This window comes from Phocoena sinus, chromosome 11 (assembly GCF_008692025.1).
Source record: "Phocoena sinus isolate mPhoSin1 chromosome 11, mPhoSin1.pri, whole genome shotgun sequence".
In the NCBI taxonomy this organism is placed as follows: domain Eukaryota; kingdom Metazoa; phylum Chordata; class Mammalia; order Artiodactyla; family Phocoenidae; genus Phocoena; species Phocoena sinus.
The window spans coordinates 101,800,570-101,826,891 of NC_045773.1; the positions used below are offsets into that span (position 1 = coordinate 101,800,570).

General features: G+C 55.5%; 1 protein-coding gene across 1 annotated transcript in view; it reads left to right on the forward strand.

Moving 5' to 3' along the window:
* Positions 1–2,192: 2,192 nt before the first annotated feature.
* The window catches only part of SLC22A23 (solute carrier family 22 member 23), a 141,456-nt gene continuing 117,326 nt past the window's right edge, over positions 2,193–26,322 (forward strand). Inside the window, 1 exon segment of the mRNA XM_032647501.1 lies at positions 2,193–3,320. Within this exon segment, the coding sequence (XP_032503392.1) occupies positions 2,688–3,320 (633 nt within the window). The 5' untranslated portion in view covers positions 2,193–2,687.

Below are 26,322 nucleotides of genomic sequence, written 5' to 3' on the forward strand. Positions count from 1 at the left end.
GGCACCAGAAATACAGCTGAGTACAGGAGCAGTCTAGAGGTAGGAGGCAGTAGATAAATAAGTAAACAAGAAAACTAGCACTTGGTGAAAACTACAGTGCAGGAAAGTAGACTAGGTAATGTGATAGCAGGTGCCTGAGTGGCTGCTGTATAGGAGCCAGTGAACCCGGCAGCCATCAGAGTTTCCAATTCTTTCTCTTTGCTCTTTTGGTTCTAGGTCCCTCCGTGAGGTCACTTTTTGTGGTCTGTCTTAATAAATTATAGACCAGCTTAATTGCTACCTTTTAATCTTCCTGACTAGATTTGGGGGGCATATTGATCCAAGAGGGATTAGGGAAACCCCTAATCTAATCAGCAGTTTAATTACGATGCCTGGGTCAGCGCTGCAGCTGACTGATCGCAAACACCTTATGTGGCTTCTTTAGCTTGAATTTTAAAGGGAAACCATTTCGAGTGTGTCCCCAAGTCTTCGGAATGTACCATTTGAGGATTTTTATCACCTTTTTGAGACAAGAACTAGTAACAGCTTGGCAATGAAACTCCCCTGCCCCAGGGCTAGGGCTTCTCCCACCTAAAAATGCATATTGACAAATATCTTTTAAAACTCTTTCCTATGATTTTTTCGCTGGTTTTTTGCTTGCTTTGTTGAGGTTTTGTTGGTGTTGCTCCCCCTGCCTTTGAAACGGAGAAATCCTGGAGGGCAAAGTCAGAAGATCTGGTTCCAAGCCAGAAGTTTGGCTCTGCTGCGGGCAACGCCCTAACCCTATAGCTTCATCTTGAAGACCCACCTCTTGGGGGTCCCACGAGGACTGAGTGAGAGTGTGTATCAGAAAGCCAACCCTGCAAAGTTCAATCTTTACTGAAATACTGAACACTAACAAGTGCTTAGTGTTAAAATACGGGCAGGTTTTGGGACCATCCCTCGGAGGTTTGGTGTTTCCTTTGCCCCTGCGTATCTAATCTCCCCTTCTCAGCCACACAGAGTCCACGACCTCCCCCGCCCCCAAGGCCCGGTGCGCTGGAAGGCGTTTAAAGAAATCTCTCTCTGGTGTGCAAGTATTTTTTTAAATTGTAAGTACGTGTTGCCCGTAACAAAAAAGAACTGCAGGTTAAAAATGTAAGCAAATAATGGGAATGCAGGAGTACGTTCAGTATATGCAGCTTACAGTGTATTCTTTTGGAAAGCAAAAGCATTTCTCCCCACTTCCCCCCCCTCCCCAAACAAGGCTGGAAATGGATTGCTCTATCAGAGACACCCATTAATAAACTTCTCAGAACGTCAAGGGTCCTATCACTGGACACGCCTGGTGAAGGGGCCCGCCGGCCCGGGCGCAGTAGGAAACACGCGAACGCGGCCGGTTGCCGCAGGGCGGGGTTGTTCTCACGGCGCTGCCCAACGCGGTCCTGCGCGGGACTGCGGGAGAGGAGGGGGGTCCGGCCTCCGCGTGTGCGCCTGTGCTCTCCGCCGGAGACCGGAATGCATCTTGGGGAGGGGGTTGGGAACACCAGTACCGTTCACGGTCATGTACAATATAACTCGGTGTTGGCAATATATCCTTCCGGCCTCGTGCTTACATAGCATTCCTTTAGGAGTGGGACGAGAAATGGCGATTTGGGGAGTGGGTGCCGCGGACGGTCGCGGGTGACCCGACGCTGCGGGTCACACACGACCTGAAATTGGCAAATGCGCCCCCTCGACTCGAAAATCAACCGTGTCAGCACCTCGAAACAGCGCAAGAGGGTTGCTCCCGAACGCTGGCGACCCTTGGCCTCGGGACCTGGCGTGGGGTGCGGGCAGCTGGTGGCGGGCACTTGGGAAGAGAACAGAGGTCACCGAGAGCCGGCACCGCGGGAGCCGAGCCTGAGGACCACCCGGCCACCCGCTCAGCGCGCGCCGCCCCCTCCGGGCCGCCAGCCTCACGAGCCCGCAGTCGTGGCGCCTCCTCCTCTCCCTGCCGGGGGCGGAGCGGAGCCTGGCGGGGATCCTCGCGCCCTGCGGCCGGGCATCCCGTGTCTCCGCCCCTCCCCGGCTGCTGCGGCGGTGGCGGCGGCGGCGCGGCGGGCCGGAGGGGGCGCTCGCGCGCAGGAGCCGGCGCAGCAGGTGCCGCGTTACCTCCACCGCGCGGGGGGAGAGGGGGCGGGCCGGGACGCGGGAGGCGGAGGGAGGCCGCGGAGCCGAGCCGGGGAGCGCGGCCGGCGCGGCAGGCTGGCATCGAGCTCGCGGCTTCCGGGAGGCGCTGGGGTCGGATAAATACATCCCGGGCGCGCGGGGAGCGCGGAGCCGCCCGTGCCGTGCTCCGCAGGGCTCCCGCCGGCCGACACAGGCACAGGCACAGGCGCGGCGCCGCTCCTCCTCCTGCTCGCGCGTCGGGCGCGGAGCCGCGGAGAGCGGCGGGCTCGGCCGCCGGCGCCCGGGCCTCTGAGCCGATGAGCGGCGGCGGCTGAGGGCCGCGGCCTCTGCCCGCCCTCCGCCCGGCGCCCGCCGGGGCCGCAGCCCGGGCGCGGGTGGCCGGCCATGGGGGCGCAGTGACGCGCGCGGCAGCCGAGAGTCCCTGCGAGCGGCGGGCCCTCCTCGGCGGCGGCGGCGGCGGCGGCGGCGGCGGCGCCGGGCCCGCGCGCTCTGCCCGGGGCCCCGCGGGAGCCTCCGCTGCGCTCTATGCGCCTCTGCGCGCGCCGCGAACCCGGGCCATGGCGATAGACCGGCGGCGCGAGGCGGCGGGCGGCGTCCCTGGGCGGCTGCCGCCCGCGGCCGAGGAGAACGGCGCCCTGCCGCCCGGGGACGCGGCCGCCTCGGCGCCCCTCGGGGGACGCGCGGGCCCGGGCGGCGGCGGCGACATCCAGCCGCTGCCCGCCCCGCACGCCGCCGGCGGCCCGCACCCGAGCCTCCTGTTGCTGGACTACGACGGGTCGGTGCTGCCCTTCCTCGGGGGCCTGGGCGGCAGCTACCAGAAGACCCTTGTGCTGCTCACCTGGATCCCGGCGCTCTTCATCGGCTTCAGCCAGTTCTCGGACTCCTTCCTCTTGGACCAACCCAACTTCTGGTGCCGCGGGGACGGCAAGGGCGCCGAGCCGGCGGGGGTCACGGCCACGGCCCGGGGGGGCGGCGGCGACCTGGCCAACTGGACCAGCCCCCCGACCACTCCCTTCTCCACCGCCGCCTGGGGGACGGCGGGACCCCTCGGCAACGGCAGCGGCGCGGAATGGGGCGACGCGCCGCCCCTGCCGTCCCCTCCGGACAAGGGGGACAACGCCTCCAACTGCGACTGCCACGCGTGGGACTACGGCCTCCGCACAGGCCTGGTACAAAACGTGGTCAGCAAGGTAAGGGCCGCGACCGCCCCGGCCCCGCGTCCCGCTCCCGAGCGTTGTGCCCTCCGCGGTCCTCGCGCCCTTCCCCGCGCCCTCGTGCAGACCCGGGTCCCCGCAGTGGTGCGAGCCCGCGTGTCCTCGCACCTCACGCGGGCTTGCTGTCCTTCCATCCCCCAAACAGATGTGTTTGCCCGGGTGTGAAGCCGGGCTCCGGCAGCCCTCTGCGGTGGCCCTGCCCTACCTACGCCAAGGGGCACCTTAGCCTTCCGAGTTGGCACCCAAACTCCTGTCCCAAAGCACACACGGAAGGGGCGCCCCTCCCTCTGCAAAGGCTGGAGCTTCCCTCCCCGACCCTCGAGCTGTCGCCTCATTCAGGGAGGGGTGGCCCGCGGAGGGCAAGGCCTGATGGGTCACCAGCTGGCCCTGGAGGACGCCCCTCTCAAGGTCTGCCCGCTGGAGCTCGGCCCCAGGCTCTGCCCTTTGCAGGGCCAGCTGTCCCCAAGTCTCCCACAAAGAAATAGCCTCCGCCAGATTAGTTCCTATTCCCAGGTGTTCTTCTGGGCACACCTCAGCCATCCAGCGCTGGCTTTGGAAACAGACTAAAGCTGACTAAAGAGCTCAAACTGTAGCCAGAGAAGCAAACAGCTTTCGAAGATTCCCTTTCCCCGAGCTCAGTCCTCCCCGGAGGTCGGCGTATTTCACGTTGGACTTCGCCACCCCAGTGTTCCCTCAGGTGTCTTCTCGGGACTGTAGCAAACACCATTGGAGTATAGGAAGGATGCTAAGAATTTGTGGTGTTTCGGGACCACCCCTGCTGTCACACAGCAGCCCTTTTGTCCAGGCGTTGAGGTCAGATCCTGGCCAGCTTTACCTGGACATCTGACTTGCTCCAGCCCAGGGGGGCCCTCTAGCAGAGGTGCTGCATCCTGGGAAATGGAGTCGGAGTGTTTGCCAGAGATATGTGGCCGTCATAGAGATGGAGAAGGGGCAGTACTAGAAAATCGATGCCTAAGACATCTACAGTTTTCTGGATTTCTTAACATACAAGAGAGATTGTATGCCAGTGTGTCAAACAACTTGTGTTATTGTGCCCCTTCTGTGTTTTAAATAACTAATTTGCCTTTCAAAGTAAATGTAGACCTTTCTCCCACTTCTGAGCAGTTCTGGGCAGAGTTTGAAACGCTTTGTTTAAATGCAAGACTGAAATTTGACAGTTTATAATAATCTATGTGCATGTATCTCCCCCCCGCCCCAAACGTGTGTTAGTGAACAGTTGTGCCACATGGATGGGTAAGATGAAACTCTTACATCATCATAACCCTTGTCTTCAGCTTGTACCAGCCTGGCGAGAAATGAGCTGTCCTCCGGGAACTGTCTGGCTTAGCTGTTAGTGGGGAGATCCTTCTAGCTTGGTTCACCTTGATCCCGCCGGTCAGCCTGTCCTTTGCCAAGGCGTTTCTGTGACTGTTTCCCATCCATGGAGGTCAATATCTGGTTGTCATTTACCGGCACAGAAAACTTAAGAACAGTGACTATTTTAATACTGTTTGTATGTCTGTGAAAGTAAGCATTTGCAACTTGTCAAATACTTTGAACCTCTTTCTAGAGTACAGGAGGAATGATGTAGATCGAAGCAGATGTGTGTAGAGGGTGCTCTGTTCTGGGGGTCACAGGGGAGGCCAACTTGGAAGTTAGCCTCCAAGGAGGTGGGTCAGAGTATCATTGTCTCAGTGGTGGGGACCCTGCCGTGGATGGTGGGAGTAGAAAACTAGAGAACAGTTCATGAAAGCAGGCTATGGAGGCGCCTTGGAGAGCCGGACAGGTATTCCAGGTGAGCACTCGAGGGGGTCAAAAATGGCACGAGGGTGTGCAGCATGGTTTGGGGTGCGTCAGTTATGTACAGCTGACAAGGCAGTCCGGGAGGTGAACGCTTGGGGGCAATAGGTAGAGACGCATTTTCCTGTAAGATAAAGACTAAAAAGGACATATTGATTTTCACGCACAAATAAGATCTAAATAAAGGACTGTTCTGTTCCATAACCAATGCTTTCAAGAGCTTTTTAAGCACATTTTGGCTTGTACTGAGGCCAGCTTTCTCCTCTGATGGCGGTGTCCGCTGGGTCCTGTATCAGATGTACAGACGTGGAATGCATATTGTGATGGGTGCTGATTCCAGAGGTCAGGTGCCTGTCAGCTTGGCTTGCAAGTGGAAGCAGAAGTGGCAGGCTTCTCCTTCTGTCAGTGGATGAAAATTCAGGTCTGAGAAGTTGCCTTTTGTACCAACCTCCCCCACTGAGCGCCGCGATCTTCCCACTCACAAAAGCCCCGTGCGATGTCTTTATCATCAGACTTCAGCAGGTGTGTGCCTCCCTGCGCTAGAGGGCCAGTTCTCTCCTCAGGTATTAGATGGGGAGGGGGATACAGAAGAACCACCAGGCACATATTACATTATATTAAATATATGTTTTCGATGTATATCATTAATATCTATATCATATCTTGTATAGTCTAGTATACAGGCTATAATAGCGTTTACACACGTGAAACTACCAAGGCAGATAGAGTCCCAGCTTGTTATAGTTAAAAGGGGTCTTGGAACTGACAAGAGTCTCTCCCCTCCTGGGTGGCATCCCCGGCGTGGCTGTGCCTTGCACAGAACCCCGTTAGCTGGTTAGTCTTCCTTGCAGAGAGTCGTGCTTTTTGGTGGACACAACTCGGGTCATCTCATGCCTGTTTGTGCAGCTCTCTCCTCCGAATGATTCTTTTTCCTTCATATAATACGTGCTCAGATACCTGAGGATACCCAAGGACTGGTTTCTTCCCTGGCTAAGAAATCTCCAGCTCCTTCAGTCCTTCCATACGGGACAGAATTCACCGTTCTGATGGGTCCACGTGGCATATGTATCTCTTAAGCATGGCACCCAGAACACAATAGGCACGGCCTGCGTGTTCTGATCAGAAGAGAAGACATTGGACACTTCACTAATGAAGCTTACAGTCGATCATTAAGGCTTTCAGTAGACGTGTCATCTGTCTACCTCGGGGCCTCGATGGGATCCCGTTATGTCAGGGCTTTCTCAGCCTGTGCTCGTGTGATGTGGGGCACCGTGTAGGTTCCATCTTGCTAGTTTGGGGTTATTAGATCTCTCCTGTTAGGATCTTTTTTATTTCTAGTTTTTGCCTTGGTCCCTGGTATTTGTTAACCAGAATTTGCGATGCCTTCGGAATAGTAATAATGATGATGATGTCCGATGCCACCACCTTTCTTTTGTGCTGCCCTGTAAAGTTTTCAAAACATTTTCACCTGTTATTTCCTTTGATTAAGAATGTTGAGCCGTACAAGGCAGTCTTAACACTGAGTGTTGTCTTGGATTTTAAGTCAGTTCACCAGCCTTGAGTGGACCAGAAAGTTGGTCTTCAACTTCCAAATGCCGTTCATTGCTCTGCGTTTTATCCCCAGCCGCGTAGAGAGATCATCAGTGCTTAACATAACTCTGCTGACTTTAAAATACTCCTCCCAGTAATTTGCATGGTTTATCTTATCCTGCAGTGTTCAGAGTGAACCCCTGTTGGTTTCTAGTGCTCTCCACTTCCTTGAATAACCCCTAGAATTTTGCCTACCCTCAACGTTAGCAACACTCTCTTTCTGTACGTGAAATTTAAGATGTTTATCTCCAGTCTTCTAATATTTTTTCTGTTCGCCAAGAATTCTCACAGATTGCTGGCCTTTATCCTGTAAGTAACCTGAGAGTTGTTTAAATATACCCCAGGAAGTAATTTGAATTCTTTTTCTGGGGCTCAAGATTAGAAGTTATTTAAAGTGACTCAGTACGATTTAATTAGGGTGAAAATAATTACAATGTCATCACAACAGGAATATCTTTAGAAATAACTCACCGGTAGGTCATCCTAGTGTGATTTTATTTCGTGTGTCTACTATATACAACACAACAGTGAACATCTTTGTGCGTGACTGTGTTTAGAAACTTACTGAAATAGACAATGCATCACATGGGACCAAAAGCAAACAGTAAAAGTAACATTTCTGGCCATCTCTGCCTCCAGTTTCCCTCTTTGGAAGCAGCCATGGTTACCAGTTCCTTATGTATCCTTCCAGAAATATTCCAAGTATATTTTCATTTATATATTTTTCTCTCACAAGCTGTTCGTATACACTGTTTCAGACCTTTTGTTCACCTGTGTTGGGGATGGGTGCGTATCAGTACAGGGAGCCCCTCACTCTTTTCTGTGTAATAATTTAACAAGTCACCTTCCAAGGGGGCATTTCGGTTGTTTCCAGTCTTTGTTATTACATAATATATAATGAAACTCCCCCACACATGAAACTTTTAGAAGTGGAGGGTCAAACTGGGCTGCATTTTAATTCTGACAGATGTTGTCAAAGTGCTCTCCATAGGGATCTTATTGCCCTTTCACACTTCCATCCATAAGGTATGAGGCCCCACTCCCACACCCTCCCTGACCCAGGGGGCTGTCATACTTTTAAATGTCTCCTCGTTTGACATGTGAGAAATTGTTGTTGTTATTTGCATTCTCTTGTTAGGAGGGAGGTTAAATATCTCTGAAGTCTTTTGAGCCATTTGTGTTTCCTTTTCTTTGGACTGTCTCTTCGCATCCTTTGCCTTCTTGTGTGTATATTTGCGGGGGGGGGCGTTATTTTCTTACTGATTTATAGGAGTACTTTATGCATAAAGTAAATGAAGCATTTTGGATGTTTTGTAAGTGGTTTTCCCTGGTGTGTTGTTTGTCTTTTGATTTTGTTTATGGTATTTTTGTCACGCAGAAACTTCTGGTTTGGATAGAGTCAAGTGAATCTTTTATGGTTTCTGGGTTTTGTGGTAGATTTAGGACTTCTATAATCCTGGAATATTAGGGGAAAAACACATTTTCTTCGAATATTTTTAGGATCTCAGTACCTTTTTGATTTGGTGTTGTGGGTGTCAGATTTGCTTCTATTGAGGCATTAGGATGAATTGCTAGGAAGGGAAATAAATGTTAGGTCAGTGGGTATAACAGCATTTCTCACAGGCTTCGACTTGCTCATGACGAGCTCCTAAGCACAGAATCTGGTGTGGTCCTCACTGATGGAGACGCCGGAAGCTGCACAGTTGCTAAGCAGCTCTTCCATCTTTTGGGGGACAGTGTTCGTCCCCAGGTCTCACCTTTCCTTCATCTTCTTGCTCTGGACCAGCTGCAAAACCTCTCGTCTTTAGCATTGTTTTGCAAGTCTCAGTTCATTCTGGCCTTCAGTCCCAGGCAGGATCGAGTCAAAAGTTGATGTCATTTAAAAACACGTTGGGCACCAAATGTCAGTCCCGGTGCGGGAGCCGCTGGGCCACACATTCAGGATGCGGGGCTGGCGGCTGGGAGCCGGCCACGGCCAAGGTGAGAGCGTTTACACCGTGGAAATCTGCAAACACTGCACACCTGGGTCTGTTTTTCTTCCGAGAAACAGTTGTTAGGCAATCATCACGCCACTGAGTGCGGCCCTGGGCCACTCCTCTGTTTTTTCCTAACCTCTCCTTCCCTCCCTCCCCCCTTTCTCAGACGTGAGTGCGGATTCTGGGCCAGGCCTCGTGCCTCGTGTGGGGAATGCAGCGCTAGGCGGAAATAGCACAGCACCCACCGAGCTGATGGACTAACAAGCGAGGCGCACCTTAACTAATCATCATCACTTTTTAATTACAAACTGAGTTAAGTGAGTGGAAAGAATGGGAAATGAGAGAGAACAGAGAGCCTGGCCCAGACAGACTGGCCTCAGCGATGAGACCGACGCCTGAGGAGGAGAGAGGCAGAGGAGGGGGTGGGTGTGTGTGCCTTTCCCTCTGAGAGGGAGTGGCATCTGCAGGGCCTTGTGGCCTGTGGGAGCCTGGGGCTGACGGGTGCAGGATGGCTGGGAGCACGGAGATGGGGTGACTCATAGCCATGAGACGCTGAACTCAGCCAGCCGAGGGATGGGTAGGGAATGGGGGCGCCCAGGGAGAGAGCCTGTGGGGTGAGGAGAGGGCTGGCGCTGACCCTGCTTGGGGCCACAGACGGGCAGGGGGGAAGCCAGGCCCGCTGCTGCCAGAAGGAGGCCGCTGGCCCGAGGCGGGGGCCTACGGAGGAGCCGTGGAGAAGCCCACTGGCCGGCAGGTTCGGACCAGGCCTTGGGCAAGTGGGTCTGACCCTGTTCCCGGGCTGTTGATTGGCGAAGCACCGGCCCTGGAGGGTTCTAGCATCTTCTCTTGCCCTCTGGCTCAAAAGGGGAGGGTGCTAATTAAATTTCCACAGGGCCGAAGGACCCTGAAATGGGAAGCCATCGGCTAGAACTGACTTCATTCAGCCAGCTTCACCTGTGCCCAGCACCCAGTGTAGGTAAAAGTGTGCCCTGGGCACAGCGAGCTGTGGTGTTATCTTCGAGTCCAAAGTTCAGTTCAGGGAGGAGAACGAGGCTGGGGGTCATTGACGTGTCCAGAGCCGTAGCTGTAGGGTTAGAATGGCTCACCTGCTCACCCTGCAGGGTGTTCTTGCCTCCGCCCCAGGGGCCCCGCCCGGCGTGGGGGGGGGGGCTGCCCTTTCTCTTCACCTTTACTGGCCAATCAGAGACGGCCCTGCTCCTGCCTGAGGAGGGGCGTGGCTGTGTGCTGTTACCTGCGGCTTCCGCGGTGGGCTGTGCAGACCTCTCGGGCAGTTTCCCTAATCTTTGCTCCCTCTGCCTCTGAGCCCACTTCCTGGAACCCTTTTCTCCGTCCTTCTACTTGCTGGTCCCTGTTCATCCTTCGGGTCCGCACGCAGTGCCCCCAGCACTGGCTGTGCGTCTGTCCCCGCTCTACCCACCGAGTCCTCAGCAGAAGTGTCTGAGCGCACCTGCGCTGGTGTCACGAGAAGAGCGGAGCTCTCTAGCTTGGCAGGTGTGGGCTATGACCCGTTCATCTGCAGGCGCCTCGCGGGTAAAGTGGGCTCAGGGCTCCCTCCCCTCCCCTCCAGGAGACGCTTGGAAATCTCAGATTCCTCTCCTCCTCTTCTGTGGGGTAAGGACCGGCTGAACGAGTCAGGTCAGAAATGCTTAGATGAGGAGGACCTGATAAGCCACATCTGGAAGGGTGGTTAATTCCATGCCGTTCCGAGGTGTCTCTCGCCTTCGCCCAGAAACTGATGACGTGGGAAGCCGGGTGTGCCCTTCAGACGGGATGCCCCAATGCAGGTGGTCTGAGGGGTCCCGCCAAGGTGGACCTCCAGGGGGTTTGTCTGAAAGACCCTTGAAGGGGTCGGCTGGTTTTCAGAGTTCTCATGTGAAAACAGAGCAGGCCTCTGGCCGCAGGGCTCAGGGATCTGAAAAGGAAAGGGGCTTCCTGGCCGGCGGGGGCCCCAGGATGAGGTGGGGTGCTCTGTCATTTGCGCCTCCACCTCCACCAAGGTCGTGGGCCAGACATCTGAGTCCGTGCCCTTCGATGGAGGACCGTCTACCAAGTTAGAAGTCTGGGTTAGCTGTGCGGGGGGGAAGCGGATCGGAGAGAAAGTGGAATTGTAAAGCGGGGCAGAGGGTAACCCGAGCCTTGACCGCAGGCATCAGGGAGCTACCTTCAGGGCAGGTGCAAACGGGGGAAGGGCCAGGCTCTGTAGAGAGGCCCCTGCCCACCTGGAGTGTTGTCCCTGCTGGGTCTGTAGGAGGCATTGACCCTGACCTCCGTGGTCCACAGACTTGGCTCTGCGGTCTCTGCTTCTCCCAGCGTTTACCCAGCGCAGGTCATTACATACAGGCTGACCCCCCCGCGAGACAAGTGGCCTAGAGATTCACAAGCCTGCCTTTCTGGGAAAGGGGGCAGGGTTATGGGCTGATTTAAGTGGATTTCCCCTACAACAAGTCGTTGCTGAAATAGAACACCACCCGCGGGCTCTCAGGTCATCTCTTGCACCGTATGACGTGCCGTCAAACCCTCTCTTCTCAGGACTCGTTTGGTTGCAAGTAATGAAAACAAATTCCAAATTACATTAATTCACAAAAATAGAAAAGAAATTGACTGGAAAGATGCAGGGATGGCTCAGGAAACCTAGGCCGGGATCTGAGACCAGAAAGTGGGACAGGGGTTGTTTCAGAGCCCTCGTGGAACCCACATCAGTTTCTCCTGAGATCAGCTTCCCTCCCGCCTCCGGACTGGCTTTTGCTCACCTGGTCCCTGGTCCGGCGGAGGCCAGCACCCCTCCGTCCAACACCAGATTCCTGGGCGCAGTTCCGGTGTCCAGCTGGGGCAGGGCAGGCGGGTTTCAGAGCACAGGGTGCAGTTACCCAGGGCGGGGAGACCCCTGCAGACCATGGGGCGGAGGTCAGCAGTAGCTGTTTTTCACTGGGGGGTGGAAGAGACTAGAGATGGATCTTTTTGGCAGTTAATGGAGGATAAATGAATATTGATGATTTAACCCTTAAATGCTTTAGACAAAGGACTCTTTTTCTTCTCAGAGACTCAGGCTGAAACTTACCCGGCCCCTTACGCTTCGTGTAGAGTTGGCAGGGACACCCCCCTGAGGCTTCTTTTCTGGAAATAGGTATAGATGCCCTCAGCTGTTAGCTCCAGAGCAGAGGGGGCTTGGGGCGAGCCCCTGCGCAGACGCTGAAACACGCGGCAAAGCATTGCCTCGCCCCCTGCCCCACGCAGGGCAGGTCTCCTGGTCTCTCCAAACCTTTCTTCTAGTCAGGACCAGCCACGAAACTTGTGGGGCCCCAGTGCAAGATGAACATGCAGGGCCCCTTGTTCGTAAACGATTCCCAAGACCCAGACGGCAGCCGCAGAGCATTAAGCCACATGCGGCCCTTCTGAGCTGGGCCCTGCTCCTGGGGACCGCCCCCACTGCCTGTCACTGTTCACAGAGCCGGTGTCACCACCGCAAAGTTCATCAAGTGTTCCCCGCGCCTTTCTGCATCTTCTTCCCCATTTCACGTCCTTCTGCTTCTCCACTCCTTTGCTGTGTCTTTTTCTCGGTTCCTTGCAGCGAAAGTATAACTCACGTTTGCAGGGCCTGTTTTGCAGAGGTACAGCCCTAACCGGTTTAGTTCTGGGTGCATAGTTAGCTTAGGGCCTGCAGTGGCACCAAGGAGCCAGGAGGCTCCTTACATTGGAAACCCTGCTCCAGAAATGAGACAGTTTTCTTATCTGAGCAGTGAACCCATAGCTGAGTCACAGGAGCCTGTGGGAAGGAATGTCAAGTCATAAGAATGCGGGTTAAGTGTTTATCAGCCTTCTTTTTTTTTTTTTTAAAGTGGGGAAGAGGGTCAGTCTTTGTATTACTTAATCCTGCTAGCATGACAGTCACACTTTATTTCTTAGCGTCATTTAAAGAGTAAGTGTAGGGCTTCCCTGGTGGTGCAGTGGTGAGGAATCCGCCTGTCATTGCAGGGGACACGGGTTCGAGCCCTGGTCTGGGAAGATCCCACGTGCCACAGAGCAACTAAGCCCGTGTGCCACAACTACTGAGCCCTTGTGCCACAACTACTGAGCCTGTGCTCTAGAGCCCACGAGCCACAACTACTGAGCCCACGTGCCACAACTACTGAAGCCCAGGCACCTAGAGCCCATGCTCCGCAACAAGAGAAGCCACCGCAATGAGAAGCCTGTGCACCGCAACCAAGAGTAGCCCCCGCTCGCCGCAACTAGAGAGAGCCCGCGCGTGGCAATGAAGACTCAGTGCAGCCAAAACTAAAAATTAAAAAAAATAAAGAATAAGTGCAAAGGAGACAGTGTGCTGTAAACCAGCCACAAGCCTCCAGGGGTCATATTAAATTAAGGATGCTTAGGCACCCAGCCCCATAATCTGCACTACAGACCGTTTCCTCCCAGATTAGATTAAAAGCTGCTTTTTCTGTGTGTTTAAAAGATGCTTTACAAATTGGGCACCGTTGGTTGCTTCACCCTGAGGAGCTCCACTGTTCCCAGATGGGTACACACGAGCATCTGCAGCAAACACAAAGTTTCTGTCCAACTTAAAAAAATTTTTGTGCAACTGTGGTAAAGTATACATAACATAAAACTGACCATTTTAACCACTTGTAAGTGCACAGCTCAGCGGCATTAAGTACCTTCTCAGTGTTGTGCAACCATCACCTCTATCCTTTCCAGAACTTCTTCATCTTCCCAAACTGAACCTCTGTCCCCATTAAACACTAACTCCCCTTCTTCCCCACCCCGGCCCCCGGCCCCCACCATATAGTTTCTGTCTCTGTGAGCTTGACTACTTTCAACCCCTCCTGTAAGTGAAACCATTTTCTGTCCTTTGTGACCGGCATAGTTCACTGAGCATCTTGTCCTCAAGGTTCATCCACGCTGTAGCCCGTGTCAGGATTTCCTTCCTTTTTAAGACTGAACAGTAATAGTCCATTGTGTTTATACCACTTTTGTTTGTCCATCATCCGTCAGTGGACACTTGGGTGGCCCCCTCCTTGAGGTGCTCGTGACAGCGCTGCTGTGGACACGGCTGCTGCCCCACGTTTTGAAGACAGTTACATACAGCCCCTCCCCGCCGCCTGTGTCGGGCCTGCCCCTGCTTCTGCTCTCGCGACATCTGCTCCGTGGCAGGCCTTGCTCCGCCCTGGGAAGTGACCCAGGTGGACAGAAGCTCGTCTGTGCCCAGAGAAGGAGCTCCTGGTACAGCCGAGACCAGTGTCAGATGGAGGGTTCTGGGCGTGGTGTGAGGCGGGAGCTGAGGCATGGGGCACAGAGGTGAACACACCTGGGGAGGTCTGTGCTCACCGTCCGGGGTGGGGGGGCAGGGGAGCAGCGCTCACGCCCAGCTGTCCACGCCGTGTCCTCGGGGTCCCCCAGCCCTTCCATCCATCCTCCGCCCTTGAAAACCATGGCCGTGGCCCTTCCCAGGGCTTCTGACCGAGGGCCTGTCCCTCTCGACGTGTCTGCCCTTGGGAGGTGCCAGCGCTGCGTGGTCCCCACCGCACCCGGGCCTCGGGGTCTCGGTGCCACAGCTGAGTCAGGCTGGTGATACCAGATCCGCAGAGGGCTTCAGGGACGTCAGGCGACCTGTCTGTGGCCTTAGCGGTGACCGTTCAGTCCTCAGCTCTCTCAGGACGGGTGCACTGCCTGGATTTCCCGTGTCTCCTAGCTACTCTCCTCCTGGTCTCCTGCGAGAGTCCTTTTCGTCGCTCACCCGTTAAGGTCGTTCCCGGGTGTCTTAGCTCCTTATGGGCCGAGAAACAAGCCCCACAGATGGGGCGGCTAAAGGAACACCCATTTAGTCCCTCACAGTCTGGGGGCTGGATGTCCAAGATCAAGGTGGCAGCGGGGCTGGTTCCTCCGAAGCCCCTCCCCTGGGCTTGTAGACACCACCTGTTCCCTGTGTCCTCACACGGTCGTCCCTCTGTGTCTGTGTCCTCATCCCCCCCTTACAAGGACAGCCCTGTTCAATCAGGGTCTACCTCAGTGCCCTCATTTTGAGTGAATTACCCCTGTAAGGGCCCATCTCCAAATAGTCACATCTGAGGAGCTGGGGGTCAGAACTTCAACACAGGAGAGTCTTTTTTGGGGGGGTGAGGGGACACAGTTCAGCCCGTAACAGCTGAGTTCCAGCACACAGCCTGAGGAGGGCGGCCCCAGAGCCCTGCCTGTGCCTGGTATCTCCCCAAGGCCCCAGGCCTGCGTGTTCCATCGCCAGCAGGACTGGCCGTGTCCTCTGGTCTCTGATCTCCTCCACCCGCCTCGCCTCAGATCCCAGTGCTTTTGTCCTAAGTCGTAGCCGACTGGCTCTTTCGATTCCCCTGCTCAGTCTTCGCTGCGCTCCCTGGCCTTCAGGGCGGAGTTGGGCCTGGTTGGCGGGTTTTCACGGCCGCCGCCTGCCTCTCCTGCCACTGTCCCCACCGCCCAGCACCAGGACCCTGTGCTCTGGCCCCGACCCTTCCTCAGGCAGCCTCAGCCTTTGCACATGGTGTCCTCCAGCCTGGAGTCCACCTGCTGGTCACCCCGCCCCTTCTCCAGGCCTTTCGCTGTGCCTCCGTTCCAGGCCCAGCTATGCGCCCTGGGTGCCTGGCCCTGGTAGATGCTCGCCACGGTGAAGGTGGCTGGGGGCTGTGGCCCTGCCAGTGTGGGGTGTTAGCCGAGTTGATTCTAGGACGGCAAGAATAGAAAGGGGAGGACAGAATCACAGGTCAACTCAGGCCTGAAGTCCAGGTTCAAGGAGCTGTTGAGGACCATAAAGGGTGATGTGATGTATCTCAAGTAGCAGCTCATCAAACTGGAATTCAACCTGGGCTCTGGAACACATTATGTCGGTTTTTTTGCGGTACGCGGGCCTCTCACTGTTGCGGTCTCTCCCGTTGCGGAGCACAGGCTCCGGACGCGCAGGCTCAGGGACCATGGCTCACGGGCCCAGCCGCTCCGCGGCATGTGGGATCTTCCCGGACCGGGGCACGAACCCACGTCCCCTGCATCGGCAGGTGGACTCTCAACCACTGCACTACCAGGGAAGCCCCACATTATGTCTTTAAGCCAGTGTTTTTCAGAACTTTTAGTCACAGGGTCTTTTCTTCTAATGGAAGCTGTGTATCGACAGAATTGGTCTTTCTGGATCTACAACTGGGGGCAGAGGTGGTGTCTGGAAAACCTAGACTCGCTTGGGGAACTTTGGGAAATACCTGTAGGACCCAGGCACCAGCTGCTTAAAAAAGTTCTAGGACATCCCCACGTGGTGTGGCTCTTCCCCAGCGGACATGTGGCCGTGTCTGGAAACACTGTGGTTGTTACGCAGAGGAGGGGTGCTGCTGACATCTGGTGAGCAGGGACCAGGGATGCTGCTGTATGTGGTACGAAGCATGGGACCGCCACCCCCAGCAGCGAAGGGTGATCCAGCCCCAAATGTCCGGAGCGCCAGGTCTGAGACGTCCTGGTCTAAGCTAGTGTGGACGTTCGTTGTGTTTCCTGACCCCACCCAACAGATGGCCATGGCTTAGCCCGTCTGAGACCGACGCTCCCCTGTAAGACGGGCAGGAGCTGCAGAGTTGCCAGGAATGACCACTCAGTTGGGCGCCCTGCCCCGTGGAAGAAGGGTCTGCGAGCACACGCGTGCAGTCAGCCGAGCTTCAGCCCGCCCGCGGCCAGGCTCCCGGGGCAGGCACGTTATGAAGCACCTGCCCGTGCGTTCTACCTGTAGATGGATGTTGCTGACGACCCTGTCACTTGTTCAATAGGCCCTTTGAGCCTCTGCCTGGAATAATGGTTCATTACTTGAAAGGGAAACATTTATTTGCAAGTAAAAGGTATTTATTTTCTAAATGGCTCTAATTCGGACTAGCCTTTTCCATAATTCCCATTAAGGTGGTTTGATAGCGTTTTCAGGGGCAGGCAACGAGAGCTGCCCCGTGGGACACAGACACCGAGCGCTCGCGGCCGGAACAGAGCACGAGCACGTTTACAGTATCAGAGTAACTGAGCAGGGCGACCCCCCTCGGCGCAGGCGGTGAACCTGCAGTGGTCCTAGTGTGACAGCCCCCATGACACGTGTCCCTCCGGAAGTCAGCCTGTTGGGGGGCAGTCACTGCAGCAGCTGGCCTGGGGCCTGTCAACTCACCGGAGCCGACCCCGGGCCCCATCTGCCCATCTTCCCCAACCAGCAAGATCTTTCCCTCCTTAGATGCTCACAGCGCCATCTGTCTGTCCCCACCTCACTCTCCTCTTTCTAAGGGGTCTGTGCTCGGCATCCTTGGGGTCCCTAGGAAAGAACCCTCCAAGGCTGCGAGCGGGGAGACCTCACCGAGTGTTCTGGGGCCGGGGAGTGTCTTAGCTGGCTCTCAGAAGTAACGTTCAAATGGGAAATAAAGATGCCTTGACCAGCGGTCACCCAGTGAGAGGCAGAGAAAAGTGAGAAGGTGACGTGTCTTGTTGGGGCCTGTGCACAGCCTGGAAGCTTCTGGAGCTGTCGCATGGTGGGCCTGTGATCAAACCTTCTAGGTTCCAGGGTAGGGTTTTGTGTTATTTCATTGTAAAAGGAGATTTATTTTAATCTTTCTTTCTGGGAAGTCCCAGAAGAAGCTGCTTTTCAAAAATGGATATCATCAGGGTTATGAGAGTATTTGGGGTTTTTTTTTTTGTTTTTGTGTGTCTGCTGATAACAGGTTTGAATTGAATTGAATTGTGGTTTAAGTATAAGCAGTGGTTTCTCTCCTTAGTTTCTCACCTGCCATCCTGCTTTTCCCCATTTGTAACTCTAGTCCTCTTTTGACTAGAGTTTTGACTAGGGTCTCAGACACGTGATTAAAGGGAGGGTGGCGAAAAAAGAAAAACTAGAGCCTTGGTTGTGGGTCTCGCTCCAGCAGCAGTTTGGGGGAAACTGAAATGACCTGAGCAGGCAGGGGTGACCAGAATTTAAAGGCTCAGTTTATGACACCAAGAGTAGGTTTCTCTGTCTCCAAAAGGCAATTTCCCCCGTCGAGGGGGAGGCCATGATCCACAGTCTGATGGAATCTGTGCATAGAGCAGAGGTGGTGGCCTAATCTCATCTGGTTCCCATTCACGTGGGGAGGAGACCACAGGAGGAAAGTCCAGCGGGTATGTCATTCAGATGTTTGCTGGGCAGCTCTGTTTGCAGAGTGCCGTGTTGAGAGCCTGTGAGGCATGCCCTGAGGATCGGGTGGTCCTGGGAGACCGGGGAGAAGGAGGGCAGCTGGGCAGGGGGGGAGCCTGAGCAGGGGGTGGCAGTGGGGTGGGGTGGAGTGTGTGTGTCGGGGGTCAGTCCTGGGTGGCAGGAAGTGGGAAGGAGCTCTTGTTTAAACCAGGAGGAGATAAGGCACAGAGCTGTGAAGGTTTGAAACCTTGGGCATCAGTAGGGATGCTGTCCGCTGCAAACAGCAGAAAACCTCAGATCACACTGAGTTCTGAAATATGCAGGGAAACTTAAGACATTTCCGGAAGTCAGGGATGGGCCGGGCCCCAGTCCACAGTCTTTTCTGCGTCTCTTCCTGGCCTTCGTCAGTGGTGGTTCATCCTGACACTGTGTAGTGAGAGGCTAATACTACCTGGGCTGCCGTAACAGAGCACCACAGACTGGGTCTGAAACAGCAGGATTTGTTCATCACGGTCTGGAGGCTGGAGGTCCAAGGTCAAGGTGTTGGCAGGGCTGGTTCTCCCGAGGCCTCTCTTGGCTTGTAGATGCCGCCTCCTGCCTGTGTCCTCACAGGGTCATCTCTATTTGTGTCTGTGTCCTGATCTCCTCCTCTTCTAAAGACACCGGTCGTATTGGGTTGTGTCCCACACTAACGACCTGTTTTAACTTAATCACCTCTTGAAAGCCTTGTGTCCAAATTCAGCCACATCTGAGGTGCCGGAGGTCAGGGCTTCAACAGATGGCTTTTGAGGGGACACGATCCAGCCCGTGGCCAAGTGCTGAAGTCCTCGTGTTGGCAAGGTGAACGCACCCTGACGGTGGCTCTCTGAGGCTCCAGCCCCCTCCTGGCCTGGGAAAGAGGGAAGGACAGCGTCTCCTTGCAGCTTGGAGCGTGGGTCCTTGTCTCTCACCTGCATCCCTCAGGTCGCATACCTGCCCGGGACCAACAGCACCCACCAGGGGTGCCCTGTGTGCACCAGGGACGCCCCTTCCCCGAGTCACGTGGGGCGGGCATCTACACAAAACTGGGTTCAAGACGAGTGGGATCGGGGAGAAGAGGGGCTGTGTGCAGAGGACCCCGCACTGTCTCTGGCAGGTGAGCAGAGGGTGGGAGGTTTGTGAGCCAGGTCGTGGCAACATGTCCCAGCCGTGGGCTGGCCACTCTGGTGGGCCACTCACTTCTCCCTCCTGTCATCAGCATCTGATAGGTGAGGGACCCAAGGCTTAGAGGCCAAGGGGCTTGGCCAGGGACGCGGCGTTCCTAATCGACGAAGCTGTCATCCCAAACACGTCAGTCCCGCTCCACCACCTGTGCTCCCTCCATAAAACCAGCACCCCTCCGCTCCCCCCCCCCCCCGCCCCGTTTCCAGAAGACAGACCGTATGCCGGCGGAGAGGAGGTCCGGGGCCACCAGCGTCTGTGCTGTGCGTGATGGCACCCGGCCACAAGGGGTGGGCAAGGGGCAGACCAGACTCACTCGCGTATCAGGTGACAGGAGGGGGCGGGCACGGAGCCTCAGAAAGTCCAGGGCGGCAGCAGGCTTGACTCCCCGCGGGGGCCCTGAGGGAGGGTCTGTCCAGGCCTCTGGAGTGGCCTTGGTCCCTGGCGTCCTGGGCTGGGATGCACCCGTCCAGTCCTGCATCTCCACCTGGCCTCCCCACATGTCTTCACGTCATTGTCCCTCTACCTGTGTCTCTGCTTCCACGTTTGCCCATTTCCTAAGGACACCAGTCATGCTGGATGAGGACCCACCCTGATGATGTCATTTAGCTTCCTCTGCTCTGTGAGGACCCTTCCTCCCACAGTCACGTCCTGAGCCGCCGGGCTGAGGAGTCACTTCGCCAGCTCTTACTGGGGGGACGCGGCTCAGCCCACAGTGGGGTCCTTTCAGGAAGACAGAGCTGCTTATCCCTGCAACACGGGTGATTCTGTCCTTCACGTCAGTTTTGCAAGAAGAGTGCTTTTCCAGCCCCTTTGGTCTGTTGTAGAATGATGGATCTGCAAGCAGGTGGCTGCAGTGGTTGGAATCCAGGTGGTGACAGAGGGGGCAGGTAACAGGTGGCTGCAGATGGTGGCGGGAGTGCCTGTGGCGCTTTCACGGTGAGGGAGAAGGGGGAGGGAAGGAGGGGAAGGGGCCCTGGAATAAACAGCACCTGTGCGAGTCGCTCACTCTGCCCTGAGCTCTTGGCCTGGAGATCGTCTCCTTGAGCAGAAGGGAAAGTACAAACAAACGCTTTCCCTCCTGGAGGGTCATCCAGCCCTCTGGGCTCTGCCACAACCCCTGCGTCTCCTTCCCTTTCGCCGCCTGTCACCAGAGAGCTGCCGGAGCGGGGAGGACACGGAAGCCCCGTCAGCTCTGGGTGCTGCTTCCTCATCTTTGGGGACCCGTTTAAAACAATTTCCCAGATTTTTTTAAACGGAGATACAATTAACGTACGGTAAAATGGGCAGATTTTAAGTGTATAGTTCAGTGGGTTTGGACCCATTTATCTGCCCTTAACCACCACCTGAATTAAGCCGCAGTGCGTTCCCCGCCGTGGAGAACTGCCCCCTGCGCGCCTCCCATCGCCTCCCGCCCCCGCCAGCAGCCGGCGTGTTACTTTCCCTCAGCACAGCTGGGTGCCGCCTGGTGCAGAACGTGGCAGACGTGGACACGTGCAGGACGAGGCCTGCGCGTCTGCCGCTCGCACCTGCGCACGCGTGAGCTCCGCCCACGTTCCCACCTCCGTCAGTCGTCGCTCCTGGTCCGCCCTCCACCGCTCGCGTCACCGCGTTCGGGTTCTCCCCTCACCTGCCACTGGACTTTGGGGTGTTTTCCTGTTAGTGGCCGATACACGTAGATTGCCATGACAGTGAAATTCAGAACTTCGCAAGCCCTGCCTACTCATTACCTTGCAGTTCTAAGACGACCAAGTTGACAGAATCGGAGCAGCTAGTGGGAGGTCTTGACTTACTCATAATCAGGGTAGGTTTCCCTCTTTCCCTTCTCTTCCTGGGGGTCGGAAGCAGGAGCGCGGAGTGCCTGTGGGGGAGCAGCTGTGGCCTCCAAGCCGCAGGAATCCAGATGCAGTTTCCAGGGCCCAAGGGTGATGAGGAGGCCCCCGAGGAGTGGGGCTGGGGGCGGGGATGCGTGTGGGCGGGGATGCACGTGGGCGGAGGGAGCTACACCTGGACAGGCCGCGGCCATGACCCTAGCGCGGGTACCAGGAGTGCTGTGGTTTTCCACCGCAGCCCCAGGGGGCTTGGAACAGCAGGACCTCCTGCCACATGTGGGACCCCAGCCGGGAGCCCCGCATGCCTCCTGGCTCAGGAAGACCTTGGTAAGCCTGGTGAGGGCTGACGGCTCTGGGGTTAAAGGAGCTTGGGAGCAAGAGGCCAAACGAAACAGACGGTGCGTCTGCCATCTCCCAGCCACGGCTGAACACAGAGCGGCGGCCCCGTGTGTAGGGACATTTGTAGGGAAGGGCAAGGGGAATTCTCTTCGCATGGACCTGCCCAGGGGAAGGAGGGGGCTAGGGGAGTGTTTCCCAGCAGGGCTGGGGCGTGGGAAGGGAATCATCCCTACCAACGTCTCCCCTCCGCCTACAGACCTCAAAGGAAGCAACGAAGTGCAGGCAGACGGTTCCCACCATTTTGAACCTCCAAAAACATGGCGTTTTCCCCAGGGTTTTCACGTTTGTCCGTGTTTGCGTGCCGCTGGGCATTTCGTCGGGCAGAGTGTTTGCATCCGTGCCTGCGCGTCGTCCAAGGTGAACTGCGCTCGTGTTGAAGCGGGTGAAGCCACCACTGATGCACTTGTGTTGAGACGGCAGTTTAGGGACTGCAGGCTCCGCCATGTTCAGCAGAGAGAATGCGTTTATCCTGATGGCTGTTGAAGTTACTGAGCCGAAGGGGAAGGCGAGAGGCGGCTTTCTTGGGCCTGGGTGGGTGGTATTCTGAACGGCACTTGAGCCCAGTAGCCAGGAAGCTCGGTTCCTTTAGGTTTTGTAAACGCAGCCCCATGATTTGAAAAAAAAAAACAAAAGACCTTGTGAAAAATGATTTTACACCTGGCTTTTTCACAGTCTCGACTTGACCGCAAGCACCGCGTGGTTGTGAGAACCGGGGCTGGTCCAGCAGTGACACGGTCTCGTGCTCGGGGGCTGTGCTGAGTGCAGCAGGGCGGGGGGAAGCCCCTAGGCTCGGGCAGGAGAGCTGGGTCTCCATGCTGGGCTCTTCACCACTTTTCCACTCAGACCTCCGGCTCCTGGACCCTAATTTCCGAGGTGGAGATGCCGCTTAATGCGTAGGCTTTGCAGGGATGAAAGGGAACGACCCACACGCAGCCTCCGTCTCCACAGGGTGAGACCCGTGCTTCATCCGAGCCCTTTTCTTGAGGAGCCCCCATCGGGGCTGGGAGGGTAACTGCTCTGACGCATCGTGCCAATCGCCGCAGTTTCCCAGCCGTTAACTCAGCATGTTTAAAACAAGACGTCTGGAAGGTCTCAGGACAAAATTACGATCAGCCCTGGCAAATGAGCCTTCATGGCATGCGGCAGCCACCTGAGCCGCGGCCGCGCGTGGGGACCCTGCCTTCTCACTTTAAAACATCTGGGCAGCTGGTCTCAGCTAGAGGTAAGCATCTCCTACCAAGGTACACGTGATGATAGAGCTAATCCTTCTCCTTGGGGCCCATCCATATCCTGCAGCCTGTTCATCGGTGGCAGATGTGCGGCCTGCACGCTCGTGCCCACCCATCGGTGCGTCTGTAGAAAGGCTGGAGCCTGCTTGGTCGGCGCCGCACCCCCTGGTCACTCTCTCCTTTCTCTCCTCCCCCCTCCCCTGAACAGCGGGCTCGGGGATTTGGTCCCCTTCCTCTGAAAGGCTGCCAGGCTGGATCAGGGTGTTTCTAACAAGAGCAGCATCAAGGAAGAGGCCAACATGAGGTTTGATTTCAGTTGACATTTGAACTCCATTTAAAGGTTGGTTTTGATGCGTTCCCCTCTGTAACGTGGGTGCAGGGCCTCCGGGTCTGCCCCTGACCCGCTTTCTCCACTCACCTCCTTACCTCCTGCCCGGCCGAGAGGGAGAGTCCTAACTGAACAGAGCCCCAGGCCCTTTGATGTGCTCTCACAGCGCCTTAAGTTCAGCTGTATTTCATTTCTTACTCACGGCCTGTTTTCCACCCTTAGACTCTCGACAGCAAGGACAGCACTTTGCACTGTTATTTCCTGGGGTCTGGCACACAATAGTGACCAGTAAACAGCCATTAAATATGGAAGCTGTGCCACCCTCTGAATACACAGATGAGTCCCGATGGGCCTGGACCAGGGTGCTGGCCGCGGGTGGGGATGCACAGGGAGGAACCTGTTTGCGTAAGGACAGAACCTAAGCACTGGGAGCCTGGCTTGAGCATCGTGGGAAGTGAAGCCCAGGGGAGGGAGCAGGCGACTGTGAGGGACACAGGACTGTCACGCTTCCTCCTCTCATGTCTCCCCACAAGGAATGGTCTGGGCCTCAGAGAAGCTTGTCCTGAGGCTCTAACCCATAAGGCTGAGAATCCGTAAGCTGGAAGTGGCTGCCCTAGGGCTTCCTGCTCTTCAAGGGGGCATCCTCTGTGTGTAAGTTAAACAGAACCCTGACTAGTCACAGCTTGGGTTTATCACTGTTAGAACAGGAACACAATTTTGTCTCACTTTTTTTTTTGGTAAGATATGTATGAAATAAAACACCGTTTTAACCATGTTTAAGTATGTAGTTCACTAGCGTTAAGTGCATTCACGTTGTGGAGCCATCACCACCATCCGTTTCCAGAACTTTTTCATCGTCCCAAACTGAAACTCTGTCCCCATTGAACACTAACTGCCCATCCCCCCCCTCTGTCCCAGCATCCACCCTTCTACTTTCTGTCTCTGTGAATCCGACGGCTCCAGCAACCTCTTATAAGTGGAATCAGACAGTACTTGTCCTTTCGTGACGGGCTTATTGCTTTGAGTGTAATGTCCTCAAGCTCATCCATGGTGTAGCCTGTGTCAGAATTTCCCTCCTCTTTAGGGCTGAATAATATTCCATTCTGTATACACACCACATTTTGTGTATCCATTCATGTGTCTATGGACCCTTGGGTTGCTTCAACTTTTTGGCCATTGTGAATAATGCTGCTTTGCACAGGGACGTACAGATGTGTGTTTGTGTCCCTGCTTTCACTGCTGTTGGGTACGTAGACTGTGTCTTGAAGAGGCCGTAGGCACCACTGGACTTGGGCTGACTGGGCACCCTCCTGCGGGAGGGGCAGCAGTGTCCAGTGCGGGCACCCTCCTGCGGGAGGGGCGGCAGTGTCCAGTGTGGGCACATGTCCTTTCAGGGAGGGTGAATTGTACACAGTGATTGCTCTTTGCTGTCATTGAGCTTCTACATGTCAGCTCCTAAGAGTATTGAATGTTTGTCCACCTGTTACTAGTTAGCCGTTATAATCTCTTCCAAAGACAGAGAAACATAGTTATTGTTTTTATGTTCTCTGATCAAAGGTAGAAAACAAATTCCTCTGTGTACTTTGAATATCCTTTGACACATATGAATAGCAGCCCTCCTCCCCTCGTGTAGATGCCGGGGTAACCAAAGTGTCTTACCCCAGGCTCAAAATCCCAGAATTGTCATATTATCATTTGCGTGGTGATCGTCTATTAGGTCGTAGGGCAAACAAAATATGCATGGCATCATCTCTTATTCTGCAGTTCAAAATATGCCCTTCAAAGTGTGTGTGTGGGATGTCCAAGGCCTCCTGAGTTTGGGAAGTGCAGCCACAGAGCCCCCTGTGCAGGATCCATGGTGTGCAGTAACAGTAAAGGCTCTGAGAAGTCCTGCAAGGTAGACTCCATCTTCCCTCTGACTGTTACTGCAGACGAACACCTGTTGGTGCCCTTTCACGCACCTTCAGAAAATGCCTCAGCTGCTGACTTAGAAGTGAATGCGTATTAAAGATGCAGCCCCACAGGGGAGCACAGCCCAGCTGAAGGTTTCATTTATGGACCGTTCCCTCCTCTCTGCTTCCTGTGTGCCTTGGAGAGAGGGGAAGGAGTGGGGAGGGCCCAGTGGGTGGCCTTGATGGCCTGCGACAAGCTTTGTAAAATCCGCTCTCGAATCAGTGGTTGATGGAGGGTTCACTTGGCAGTCTGTGAAGCGTACCTTTCCAGAGCATGCCTTAGGCTGGGATGGAATTCAGCTGCCCTGGCTTGATTAGCAGGGCCACACCCACCAAGGCCCGAACGCGATGCAGTTAATACCGTTGCAGGAAAGAGCCTGGTCTCCAGAGGTTCACGGAAGGGGCTGCCGCACAAGTTCCTGCGTGCTGTACTTCCAAACGCATCCATAGCAGAAGACACCGTCCCAGGCCCGTCCCCAGTATTAAAGCCCGTGGGCTTCTGACCGGGCTGGCGGGTGAGCAGGCTGAGAACATCCACGCAGCCGTGGGGGCCCTGTGAGGGAGGCCACCTGAGGCCCAGTCTGGCCACTCGCAGCCGCTTCGGCCTGAGGGGTCTCTGCCCCCTCCTTCCCCTTCCAGCTGAGTCTGTTCTCCGCTTCCCTTTGCCACCCAGCCCGGCCCGATGTGGGTCCCTGGGGTCTGTCCTCAGGACAACTGGCTCACGGCAGTGGGTGGCACCCCTCGAGGAGCTGATTCTGGCTTTGGCTTAAGGATGCTTTGAATTTTATTCAAGGAAAATCTTGGAGAACTGTCTGTCTTCTGTTAACTTGTCCCTCGGGATGTCGGAGGCCCCTGGAGTGGATGGCAGGGGTCCTTTCTCGGGCCTGTATCTGCATGTCCTTGTCCCGCTGAGCCCCGGGCAGCTGGAAACAAACTGCACTGTCACCTTTGGCTGTCACATTGCCAATTCTGCTCAATGTTTTGGGGAGATTAATAGTTGGTTCAAGGGAAAAAAACGTAAACACCCTTTTGGGTGTGATAGTGTCGCTAGCTTTTGAGAACCAACCTCCTTTTTCTCCTTTGGGTCAGAAACAGTATATTTAATGACTGTCTGTGGGATGTCTGGGACGTGGGGCTAATGTTGTCCTGTCTGCAGCTGATGAGATCAACGCGAAGGGCATCACGTCCGAGCTCTGGGGAAGGACGTGAAAGGCGTGTAGACCCCGTGTGGAAGGGTGCTGGCTTCCCGTCCAGTCCCTCCCCACTGTGGGCACAACTGTGCCCTGGGGGCATCTTCTGTGCTTGCCTCTCCCACTTTCTATTCTGTGCAGAGAGGATGTACAGCTGTGCAGAGAGGATGTACAGCTAGGAAATACCCCTTCATTTGGATCAGTTAGGGTCAGTCTCGGTGAATAACGCAGACTCTCTAGCAAAACTCTTTTTGAAAGTAGTTTTATTAGCTCTCCTTCAGGTGTTACTCACCCACAGACATAAGCCCCAAAGGAGCTGCTTAAG